At 54.2% G+C, this 12394-nt stretch overlaps 1 protein-coding gene across 5 annotated transcripts in view; it reads left to right on the top strand.

Annotated features, from left to right (window-relative positions):
• RAB11FIP3 (RAB11 family interacting protein 3) overlaps positions 1–10808 on the top strand; it is an 80305-nt gene extending 69497 nt beyond the window's left edge. For all 5 annotated transcript variants that reach the window (XM_030482117.1, XM_030482118.1, XM_030482120.1 and 2 more), the window contains 7 exons: positions 768–871; positions 3131–3271; positions 4238–4319; positions 6337–6474; positions 7123–7278; positions 7636–7776; positions 8529–10808. In XM_030482117.1, coding sequence (XP_030337977.1) covers positions 768–871; positions 3131–3271; positions 4238–4319; positions 6337–6474; positions 7123–7278; positions 7636–7776; positions 8529–8642 — 876 coding nt within the window. In that variant the 3' untranslated portion in view covers positions 8643–10808. The remainder of the gene's footprint in view (positions 1–767; positions 872–3130; positions 3272–4237; positions 4320–6336; positions 6475–7122; positions 7279–7635; positions 7777–8528) is intronic.
• The last annotated feature ends 1586 nt before the right edge of the window (positions 10809–12394 follow it).

Here is a 12394-nt window from a genome sequence, read left to right as displayed (position 1 = left end):
GCTGGAAAAGGCCTTGTGTCTCCAGGTTTCCTTTTTGAACACACTCGCATGTTGCTCGCTGTTCTCCCAGAGCAATGGATTGGGTTTTGCAGACATGCTCCTAATTGCCTCTTTGCTGCTCATTCTTCTATGGGTATAAATGGGATTGGAATGAATGGAAATGCAGACACAGCTGAAATAAGCCCCGTGTAGGTACAGGGAGAAAACACTCACCCCTAATCCTTTCCTACCAGCCAGCATTGGCTCCTCCTATGTGACTTCATTCCCCTAGAGCTGTGAACCATCATCTCTCAGTCCTGTTTCAGGCAGCAGGTGGTTATTCCCTGCCTTAGGTCTGAGCAGAGCTCTGATGATCCAGCTGGGGTCTTTCCCTCTAGACCTCCATGTAGGATATCACCATGAAGGAAGGAAAGTGTGAAGCCCCATGTTGGTACATGGGAGACATCAAAACCTGAGCAGCCAGGGTGTAAAAGGATGTTTTAAAAGGATGCTTTAAATCAAGGCATGGCTACCTGATTCCAGCGGCGTCTTTAAGAGCAAGCCCCAGTGATGGCTTCTGCAGTTCTGGCCACCTTGTGTGGTGAAGAGCAGGATGCAGGTGATGCCAGGAGCTGTGTTGGGGTGACAGGCTCTGAATCAGTGCAGCCAACTACAGCAGCCCTGGAGCTGTGCCATGTGCTGGAGGCAGCGGGAGTCGCTCCAGCACTTGGTGCTGCTTTGCCAGCGGGTTTGGGCAGGGTGGCTGATCCCCCTCTCCTGTCATACAGGTGGTGTTCCTGGAGAAGCGGGTGACGGAGCTGGAGAAGGACACAGCTGCTAACGGTGAGCAGCACAGCCGCCTCAAGCAGGAAAACCTGCAGCTCGTGCACAGGTAAGGCAGCTCAGCTTGTGCTATGGCCAAAACGCAGCTTTGCATCGCCCTGGGTGCCTTTTCCTTTCCCCTTCCATGCTCTGCAGCATCCCAAGCTTTCCCCGCAGGCCAGCTGCCTGCCTGTGTGCAGGAGGAGCTGCTGGAGCATGTGGGAAAGGAGGGAAATGAACAGAGAATAGCAGGAAAGCTTCACAGCTCTGCCCAGGACAGTCAGATCCCGCCCTGGCAGAGGGCAGCTGTGGTTAAATCCAGCTGGGATTCTAGCTGCCTTCTCCGCTCAAGGGTCGTGCATCCTGCACATGCTTTTCTGGGGCTCTGGAAAATCCCAGGAAATGACTTGCAGCTTAGCTGGGACAAAAGGCAAAGATTGTAGAATCCCAGACTGGTTTGGGTTGGAAGGGACCTTAAAGCTCATCCAGTTCCAACCCCCTGCCATGGGCAGGGACACCTTCCACTAGAGCAGGTTGCTCCGAGCCGCGTCCAAGATCTTCTTTGCAATGTTCTGCTCAGATGCATGTAACTATGACAATGCTTTTTAGATCTTTATGTGAATATTTTTATGTGCTTGTCTGCCCCACATGTCCATCCCGAAAGGTCTCTGTGGAGCTCTGGAGCTCCAGGAGTTGGCTCAGAGGACCATAGCAGGGGTAATGCTGTTTGGAAAGCTTCCCATTCAGGGAGGATGTATGCTTCATCCTCACTCTGTATGGACTTTCTGGCCTGCATTTCCCCATTAGTTCTGAGTGGAAGGTTCAGCAGGGTCCCTACCACCCATCTCTCCCTTCCCCACAGCCAGCCTTGAGCCCATCGCCTTCGGATCTGGGCTAGGGTGTAGCTCTTTGGATCCCATTTGATGTAATCACTGTCTTTACCAATCTGGCAGGCCTCTCTCTCCCAGCAGCGTATTTACCCTCGGCAGATAAACCCAGCAGGAGTTTATCTATAGGGTTGTAAGCCTGTTAAGTAGCAGTGATTCAAACAAAGGTTCCTCTAAGCCCTGATGAACTTTGCAGCAGGGAAATGTTTTCACTTTAGCAGCTTGGCCCAGAAGTGTCAGTCGCTTTTAATCAAGCAAAGCCCCGAGTGTAGTAGTTGCTGCTTGAGGAATACGTTTATCTGGCAAAAACCCTTCCCCACCTGCCTGTGGAAAGCGGTTCCATCAACTCCAGCATGCTCTTGGCTCTCCAGGCTGGGTGCTTTGTGCAGGGCAGGGGTGTGGGTGCCTCTGCCTGCTCCAGAGGGCAGCTCAGTGTGCTGGCTTTTCTCTGGGCAACAAGACTACTTCAGGGCAGAGTAAAGGAGCCCAAAACACTAGAAACGGGTGCAGGAGGATTTCTCTGCCATGGCCACTACAGGTGAAACCACAACCCTGGGATTTGTGGTTGGATTTGATGATCTTAAAGGTCTTTTCCAACCCAAATGATTCTATTTGGCTACTGCTTGTTCTGGGGGATGCTGTGACTGTGACTCATGGCTGTGGGTTCTAAAGTGATTACTGTGCTTCCACCCTCACCTCACTCCCTTGTTGGCCTCCCCCTTAAAAAGAGATATGGAGACATAAACTAGACAGAGACTAACCAGCATGTACCACCTGCATGTTACATTTGACTATGTTGGTCAGCAGTTGTGTCCTTGGGGGTTTCCTGGGCCATGTTGCTTTCCCACTGCATCTGCTGGGATAAAATGAATCATGGAATCCCAGACTGGTTTGTGTTAGAAGAGACCTTAAAGCTCATCCAGTTCCAACCCCCTGCCACGGGCAGGGACACCTTCCACTAGAGCAGGTTGCTCCAAGCCCCTGTGTCCAACCTGGCCTTGAACACTGCCAGGGATGGGGCAGCCACAGCTTCTCTGGGCACCCTGTGCCAGCGCCTCAGCACCCTCACAGGGAAGAGCTTCTGCCTAAGAGCTCATCTCAGTCTCCCCTCTGTCAGGTTAAAGCCATTCCCCTTTGTCCTGTCCCTACAGGCCCTTGTCCAAAGCTCCTCTCCAGGCTTCTTGTAGCCCCTTTGGGCACTGGGAGCTGCTCTAAGGTCTCCCCTTAAGGAGCCTTCTCTTCTCCAGGCTGAACCAGCCCAGCTCTCTCAGGCTTCACTGCAGTAGGTGTGCTTCCCCTGAAAGCTCGCCCTGATTTACAGTGTGCTTCTCCCAGCTCTCCTTCCAGAGAAAGGCTGTGAAGAGAGTGCAGTTCCTCCCTTGGGATGGCAGCGTGCCGGGGCTGAGCCATCAGGAATGGTTAATCCTCTCTCCTTTTCACAGAGCAAATGCTCTCGAGGAACAGCTGAAGGAGCAGGAGCTGAGAGCTGACCAAACACTGCTGGAGGAGATCAAGAAGCAGAGGGAGCTGCTGAGCAAAATGGAGAGGGAGAAGAGCATTGAGATTGAGAACCTTCAGGCCAGGTGGGGCTGGGGCAGGGCTGGGTGGTCGCAGGGCTCCTGGACCCACATCTACACGCTGGAATACGTGTACAGGCTGTCACTTTGCAACTGCAGCCTTTGGGGACACAAAGTGCAGTTGACAGTGAGTTTAACTTAATGAAAAGTGTAACCAAAGTCATCATAAACCCTGAGTTTTGGCTGCTTCTCCTACCTTCATTCCAAAATCAAGTCTCTCCATTGATCCTAGTCTCAGCCTCTATATCTGAACTTCCCTGATGCAGTTTCAGGTCACATCCATGTGCCTGCCCTGCAGTGTGTGAATGAAGAGGTTTGTTAGTGCTTGTTCCCATGAATGACCCGTGGAAGCACATTTGATGCTCACATGTTTTCCACCTTCATGGAAACAGGCAAATACCTGGGAAGGAAGACTTGTCCGACAGGCAGTGTCCCAGGGTGCTTCATGCTGCCTGTTAGCTTCCAAAGTTAAAAATCCTGTGGGAGAGGTTTCATATGACAGATTTTTTGCTGCTGTTCAACCCTTGCAGCAAATGAAGGATGAAGGTAGTGGGTTTTTTTTACCAGGACAGTTTCATGACGAATGGATGTTACTTTACCTGGAGGAAGCAAAGCCAAAGCCCTCTCTGAATCCTTGCACTGGCTCTGCCCAGCCAATGTCTCTGCTTTTTGGTGCCTAGGGCGGAGTCTTGTCCATGGACTGGTAAAGCCCTTGGCCTAGAAGATTAGAGTTGGACCTGGTTGAGAAGAGCATGGCTGTGGCCAGCAGGCTTGCCAGAAGTCATGTGAATGCCCTGCTTTGTCCACTGGGCGTAGAAATAGTTGAAGTCTCAGAGTTTGCTTTGAAAAGATAACTTCCTGCTGGCTTGCCTTCAGCAGGTCCTGGGTTAATATTCCTTGTGATATTCCAGCCAGGTCTCCCACACTCAGGGCACTCGGGTGAGTTTCTTACACGTCTCTTTCCTGTTGCAGGCTGCAGCAACTGGATGATGAGAACAGCGAGCTGAGATCCTGCGTCCCGTGTTTAAAAGCCAACATTGAACGACTTGAGGAGGTGAGGACCGGGTGTGCTGGGGCGCCCACACCAGTGCTCAGTTCTCATTTGAGATCTGTTTAATGTATGAGCAAATCAGCTGTTTCTGCTCTCCAGTCCCTGCAGACCTCGCCTCGGACCAGAGCTATCCCATACCGCTATCCATGCAGGATTCCAGGGTTTGGCTTGGAAGCTGGGATTAAGAAATCCCTAATAAATCTCTCTGTGCAGTGGTGGCAGCCATGTCCTGCCTGGTTAGCAGGGGACTCGTGCCCTCTTGTGGAAGCTTGTCCCCATCCCTGTGGCCACAGCCCGCAGCAGGACAGTGCACTGCAAGGGAGGAAGGGGAGCAGCTGTGCTTCATCTCCATCCTGCCTGGCACATGTACTCTCGCTGGGATTGGAGAGTTGAGTCTCACAGAGTATACAATCCCAGACTGGTTTGGGTTGAAGGGACCTTAAGGCTCATCCAGTTCCAACCCCCTGCCATGGGCAGGGACACCTTCCACTAGAGCAGGTTGCTCCAAGCCCCTGTGTCCAGCCTGGCCTTGAACACTGCCAGGGATGGGGCAGCCACAGCTTCTCTGGGCAACCTGTGCCAGCGCCTCAGCACCCTCACAGGGAAGAACTTCTGCCTAAGAGCTGATCCCAGTCTGCCCTCTGGCAGGTTAAAGCCATTCCCCCTTGTCCTGTCCCTACAGGCCCTTGTCCAAAGCCCCTCTCCAGGTTTCCTGTAGCCTCTTCAGGCACTGGGAGCTGCTCTAAGGTCTCCCCTTAAGGAGCCTTCTCTTCTCCAGGCTGAACAAGCCCAGCTCTCTCAGCCTGGATTCAAGGCCATGCAGCTGCTGATGGCGCCAGGGTGAGAGCCTTGCCAAGGCACCGCAGTCTCCATGGAATGGACAGGGTCCTCATTTTTGGAGAGGGTGCAGGTTACAGATGTAACGTGGTGCAGAGGCTGTGTTCTGTTTCTGTTCAAGCGTGTGGCAGATATAAGATTAAAAATGAAGTGAAATCAAACCTCTCAGCCTCCTGAGGGCCCTCAAGCATTTCATCCACTCACTACCTTTGAGCCCGTGGGGAAGCGCTGCAGCTCCATCTCCACTTGATGTGGCCACGATGGTGGTCTTTGTCTGCCAAGACCTTGTAAGCTCAGTTCATGGAGGCTGGAGTTAGGCAAACCCCTGTGGGCCTGAAGATAAATTTCCTGCCTAGGTGTGTTTAGCCACACTAAGTTGGTTTTGATCCTTAATCTCCCTGCAGAGCCGCACTGCTTTTCTCCACAGTTAATGGGATTAACAAGGAGCAAGAGGTGCAATTGTTGCTCCTCCCTGCCGAGGAGGATTTCATTGTCAGCATTGCATTTCCTCCTGGTGGGGCTTTTGGTGCTCTCCTCCATGGACACCCCAGCCCCAGCAGCCGGAGCTCCCCTTTCATGGCATGGGCCATCCAACACCAGTGCTGGCTGGGTTCTTGTGGCATTTTTGGCTGTCTGAAAGCCAAAAGGGGCTTTCATAAAGGGGACCAAGCAGGAGAGCTGAGCTGTATGTTTTCCATCCTGGTTTGAACTGGTTGTATTCCTTCTTGGGTCAGGCCTCAGTTAAATTCTTTCATATCTGAAACAAAAACAAGCATCCCTAGAGTAGCTTAAGATCTTGGATTAGTGGCTTTTCTGAAATTCAGACCTCATTTTGTGTTTCTTCTTGGCCTGTAGCCCCTGTGCTGGCCCCAGTCCCACCCAGGCAGCGTCCCACACCAGGGTCTTTGCCTGTGTGTGTTTATTCTTGAGCCATCTCTTACTGCCTCTCTCTTAGCAGTGCTATTTTGGTGTGTGGCTCTTCTTGCTGCTGCCAAAGCACTCAGGCTCTGAAGCCCTCAGCCAGCAAATGAAATCCCAGCAGGCAGAGCATCCAAATGCGTCAGCAAGAAGAACCTTCCCCATGATGCTCAGCATGTGCCATGTCCTTGAGCGAGTGGGAAGAGCCCCGGCAAACACCGAATGAAGATGGGCCCTGGGACTATTGCTCTGTGTGTCATTACAGGAGAAGCAGAAGCTGCTGGATGAGATCGAAGACCTCACAGTGCAGCTCACAGAGGAGCAGGAGAAAAAGAGGAAGATGGGGGACAAGCTGAGTCAGGAGAGGCACCAGTTTCAGAAGGAGAAGGAGTCGACGCAGGAGGTAAGTAGAGGTGGGGCTGTTTGCCCCTTGGGGGATTAGCAGGCCACCTCCTGTCCTTCTTCTGCATGGGACAAGCACGGTGATGATGGCACATGGAGCCAGCAGGCATTAGCAGGCAGGAGGAGAGGGGTGCGAGGCTGCCTGCGGGAGAGCTGCCAGCCTCTGTGTACTTAGGGGCAGAAACTCAGCCCTCCAGGCCACTTCCAGGCACCTGGGGTTGGTAATTCCAGCTAGAGGCTCAAGCAGGACTTACTGTTGCAGTTGGAAAGGAGTTTCGCACCTCAAGGTGGAGATTATTGTCATCGTGGTGATGCTGAGAGCACTTGGGTGAGGTGGGGAGTCACCACACTGGGCAGGAGGGAGCTCCCCAAGCCCATGGAGGTTGCTGGTGGGGTCTGTCTGCTGCTGCAGACCCACAGCCAGCATCATGGTGCTCTAATCAAGTCTTTTCAGGGCTGCTGTCATGGGTTTCAGTAGCTCCCCCTCTCCTGTTCGCTGGAGGTGTGGGAGAGGAAGGGGAAGACCCCCAGAAGGGTCTGTTAATCCTGCTGCAGCAATGGATGGGGCTGTTCCCAGCCGGGGACCAGTGCGAGCTGCTGGGCTTGCAGGGGTTGTGGCACTCAGTTGTCCTCTTCCCTTGTGCTGCAGCTCATCGAGGACCTCCGGAAGCAGCTCGAGCACTTGCAGCTCTTCAAACTGGAAGCTGAGCAGCGGAGGGGCAGGAGCAGCAGCATGGGGCTCCAGGAGTACAACAGCAGGACGCGGGAGACGGAGCTGGAGCAAGAGATCAAGCAGCTCAAGCAGGTACTCAAGGCTGAGCAGGGAGTGAAGCGTCTTGGGGATGCTGACTCCCTAACCCAAGGAGTGGTCAGCAGGAGCCTGGGGGCTCTGTCCCGAGGAGCTCACCATGGATCTGGCAGCCCACTGCTTTCTTGCTCTCCTGTCCTGGGACAGGAGAGGCTGGCTCCTTCTTCTGAGAGAGCCCGTCTCTCTGCTGTGTGCTGTGTTCCCTGGATCTCCCCAGCATATCCCATGCTTCCAGAGGTTCTCCAGGCTCTGCTGACGCTGAGTCAGGAGACTGTGTGCTGTTCCCAGTGCTGTGTGAGCTGCTCTGGGGGCACCACGTGCTTCAGCAGCATCTGGTTTGTCTGTTGTGAACAGGATAACAGGAACCTGAAGGAGCAGAACGATGAACTGAACGGGCAGATCATTAACTTGAGCATCCAGGGAGCCAAGAACCTCTTCTCAGCCTCCTTCTCTGAATCCCTGGCAGCAGAGATCAGCTCGGTATCCAGAGACGAGGTACGTGCCATGGGGTACTGCTTACCTCAGCCACATCTTCCTGGGGTGGCTGGTGCCTCTCCTCTCCTCTCAGCCAATGAGGGCTGCTGTGGCCCTGCCTGTGGTACAGGTCACTCCCAAAATCCACTCGAAAGCTGTCATGAGCTAAGAAGTACCCACACAACTGTTCAAAGAGCTTGCAGGACTTCCCCTGCCTGCCAGCCTCCTTCCTGGGAAGAGGGGAAGCTGCTCCCAGTTTGCTGATCCTGGCAGCTCCACTTTGCTGCCATGTGACAGCCTTCCTCTTCCTGGGACACACCAGCCACCGCAGCATGTGTCTGTCTGCCTGTAGCTGTCTTACAACCCCAGGGAGCTGTGACATCTGCCCTGGAGATGGTGGCTGCTGTGGTGTGTGTTCCCCCTGCTCCATGGCTGTACCCCAGATGCTGGGGTGTGAGCGCACATGAGCATCAGAATTCAATCTTTTAGACCCCAAGAAGTGGGGAAACACCTGGGTGTGTTGGGGGGCAAAGGGAGATGGGATGCTCCCTGCTTTCTACATCCTATCTGGCTGAGAACTTGAGGAAGGAGAAGAGAGGGCGGAACCAGCAGCTGAGGGAGTTCTCCCTGGCTGCTTATAGGTGGCCAGGAGCATCCCAGGCCAGAGTGAAGCAAGGGGAAACCTCCGTGGTTGCACAGAGCTATGAGAAGCCCTGTTCCTGTGCTGGAGCAGCAGGCACTGACCACTCACTCCCTTTGTTCCTCCTTTGCAGCTCATGGAAGCAATTCAAAAGCAAGAGGAGATCAATTTCCGCCTGCAGGATTATATTGACAGGATCATTGTGGCCATCATGGAGACAAACCCTTCCATCCTGGAGGTGAAGTAAGGGCGGCCGAGAGCCGCTGGCTGCGCGCTCGTTAAGGGGTGTGCATCTGCTGCTCTGAAAGGATAAAGAGGGACTCGGAACGTCTTTGCTCTTGATGAAGGCACAAGAAAGCATTGCGTCACGTCAGCGGGTGAATTAGCCAGCGGAGCAGGGATAAGGAGAACCAGCAGCAAGGCTTTGTTGTCTGACTCCGATGGTTTGAAACCCTTCTGGCTTTTGGGGGGGTGAAAGGGAACCTGGAGAAGAAATATAGGCAATGGGAAGCTGCCTGTGAAGCTGGAAACTGTCCCCGCAGCAGTGTCGGACCCTCTGGATGCGGGGTGTGAACAGGAGCTGTGAGGAGATGGAGATGGAAGCAGCGGTGCTGATGCTTTCCCTCGCTGCCCTGTCCAGCCCAAGTATCTGCTTTGCCAAAGTGTTCCAGACACACTCACTCACTGGGGCAGATCTGGGAGAGAGGGAAGCGTGTCCCGGACTTGTAGAGGGTTCTGTTTGGTTTGTTTTTTAATTAACTTAATGCAAATGTCCTCATTCAGCTGGCGCAGTTAATCCTTGCCCTGCTGCTCCTGTTGGGAAGGGGTTGCGTGCTGGCTCCTCTCCCTCGGTGGCAGGCACAGGCAGAGAGCGGCCGTTTTGGGACACTTTGTCACCTGCCTCCTTATTTATTTTGCTGTCCGTGGCTCACTCCTGTCGGCACGTCTCGGCATTCCCAGCTCTGCCGCCCTCTCAGCTCCCGCAGGTGGCTCTGGAAGGAGAGGCACCCTCAGCCCCCGCTGCAGACACACGGATGCTGTCTGTCTGTCTGTCCAGCCTGCAGGGACAGAGAGGGAAGGCTGCAACTCTTCAGCTTGCACCAGAGGCTGGTCCTGGCGTTCACGGAGCTGCAGCACAGAGGGCTGAGCTCTCCCAAAGCCCCTGGCCTGGGAGCAGTGGCCTGTGCCATTCCCACCCGGAGCAGGGCTCTGCTGGTGATAGCTGCAGTCCTGGAGGGAGGGCCCGCTCCGGCCGCCTTTCCCGCTGCTTCCCTGTGCTGTGGCCGGGGATGGAGCCGCCGCTCTCATTTCTCAGCCTGGGCTGAAGTCCCTCTGTGCCGCTGGGGAGAGGAGACCAGAGGTGCAACAGCAGCTCCCTGAGAAACAAAAGCCATGTTTACACCAGACAGCTTTTGGCTCGCTGGCGCAGTGCGTGACCCTGGGGAGCAACCGCTCGAGCCGACCTGCTCCCGTCCGGCCCCAGGAGAAGCCAGTGGCCTCCCAAGGATCCAGCTTCAGGTCAGGCCCAAAGAGCCGCTCTTCTTCCCGCTTGCCGGGTTCAGAGATGCCGGGAGCGGCCTGAAAACAGAAGCCAACAGCGATCCCTTGGCGGGTGCCCGCTCCTCCCCACAGCGCTTCCACGCACGCAGGCGGCACCTCTCTTCGCACGGCAGCAGAGCCGGGTGTCACCCGACGGTGGCCCCTACCACAGCCTTAGTCCCTGCTGGGTGCTCTCCTGCGCTGCCGGCATCGGCCGCCACCACCCTCCCTGCTCACACCGCTCCTGCGGGTGCTCAACCCGGGGTGAGCCCCATCCCCTTGGGCGAGGGGGGATGTACACCCCCTGCACACCCCGTCCCCTCCCTGCCCCGGGTCTGCGGGAAGAAGCCACGTAATGTACATTTCCAGAGAAGTTTTGGGTGTAAATCAGTGTATACTTGGAGAGGGAAAATTTTTCTATCTTGTAGAGTAGGTATTTTTATAGAATGAAGGTTGCTCATTTTTTTAATACTTTAAAGAAGAGAGAAATGTATCTGTGTATACACAAAAGCATATATATATGTATAAATATATAAATATGGGAGGTCTGCCTTTCTCCTCTTGGGATCTCGGATCCCCAGTTCTCAAACAATTGTCTTTTTTTTTCCCTGTCTCTCACAAAGAGGTACTGTAACTGTAAATAAGCACCGGGGAAAAGTTCTAAGCACTGACTTGCACATTCACCATGCTTTAAAATCCCTATGGAAATAGAAACTAAAAACTGGACTTCCCAGAAATGTTCCTCTTTTCCCCACCGGTATGTGAAGGAAGTTCCCCCCTCCCCCCTCCAAAAACAAAAGAGGCAAAACCAGTATTGTCTTAAATGATGTATCAATTCTTGTCCGAATAAAAGCTGTTACTATTCCTGCCCGGACACCTTCTTTCCATGTGGATGTCAATGGCGCAGAGCATCCCAGTGCTGGCTCCCCAGCGGGGCGGGATGGGGATGGAAATGCTCCAGCCCCAAAGAGCGCCCTGATTTGGGGGGGATGAGGATGGGGATCCAGGACCCGACTGGCTCCGGAGAGGCTGGAGTGAAGGGGAGCCGAAGCCTCCGTGCAGGTGGGATGTGGGGGGGATTCTCTTTCCTGGTGGGATGAGGGACATTCAGAGCTGGCCTTGTCCCCCCTCCGTGTGGGCTGACTGTGGGTAGGCTGTGGCTCGGCGCTGCTGGGACTCTCTGGGCTCTGCTCCAGGTGAGGACACGGAGCCTTTCCCAAGCCTTCCTTATGCTGCGCTAAAACCCTCTGAGCGCTCGGCTGCTGGAACCACTCTATAAATCCCTTAAACGCTCTCACCCGCCCTGCTAAGCTGCTCCACACCCCTCTGAGCTTCCCTCCGCCTCCTCCCGGCCCTGGAAGCAGCCCCACAGGGCTCGGGTGTGCAGAATTCCCGCTCCGCTCCCGGGCTGCCTCTGGATGGCTCCAGGCTGCTGCTCTGAACGCCTCCGAGCAGCCCTGCAGCACCCAGAGCTGCTGCAGAAGAGCTCCGAGGCCTCTGTGTGTTGGGAAATGCCTCTTGACACACTCCGAGCCCTCTGAAACACCCCAAAGTGTTTCAAACTGCTTCACACTGTGCTGAGCAGCACCGAGGGGCTCTAAAACATCCCTAAGCCCCTCTTAAGCATCCCTGAACCCCTCTAAAACATCCCTGAGCATCTCTAAAATACTCTGTAGCACTCTGAACTTCTCAGCACTCCTCTAAGCAGCTCTAGTGCACACCAAGATTTCTCTGAACACCTCCAAGAATGATTTTAAAACTCCTCTGAAAAGCTTAACCTCCAGCATCTCGAAGCTGATCTAGGAATGGGGGAAGTAAATGGCTCTGGGGGCATTGGTGCAGTGCTGGGTCGCTTCAAGGAGCTGTAAACCACCTCCAAGCAGCTCAGAGCTTGGGGAGGACAGACCTTGGCACAGAGCTGGAACACCTGAATTGCTCAAATAGCTCTCGGGTGCCTCAAACCAGCACTAAAAGGCACCAAGATGCTAAAACTGCTCAGAGACATTCAAAGTAGCTCTTGAAGTCCTCTAAAACTCTAACAAAACTTGAAATAGCTCCAAATGGATCGCAGAGAAGGTCTCGTAGCAGCTCTGAAGCACTCCTCTGCATGGCTGTGAAATGCCTCAAGTGCTCTAACGCCGTCTGAAAGGCCCCTGAAACTCCTCCAGACCTCTCAAAAGTACCTCTCAACAGCGCTCAAACCTTTCAGGAACGTCTCTAAACTTCTCCAACCAGTTTGATACCACCCTCAACCCCTTCTGGATGATACCAGAGAGGTGTAAGCGACCCTCAACCGGCGCTGTGCTGCTCCAAAGCTGCTCCAAAAATGACCTGTGGCTGCTCAGAAGCACCTGATCTCTCCTGCATGGCCTCTGAAAAGGTCTCTAAGCGGCTTCAAACCTCTTCAGCCTCTTCAGAGCTGCTCTAGAAGAGCTCTAAAGCTGTGAAAGGTCTCCACGG

The sequence above is a fragment of the Strigops habroptila genome, chromosome 4, assembly GCF_004027225.2.
Source record: "Strigops habroptila isolate Jane chromosome 4, bStrHab1.2.pri, whole genome shotgun sequence".
Lineage (NCBI taxonomy): Eukaryota > Metazoa > Chordata > Aves > Psittaciformes > Psittacidae > Strigops > Strigops habroptila.
The sequence above is the reverse complement of the archived record's forward strand: the minus strand, read 5'-3'. Positions and strand labels throughout refer to the sequence as shown.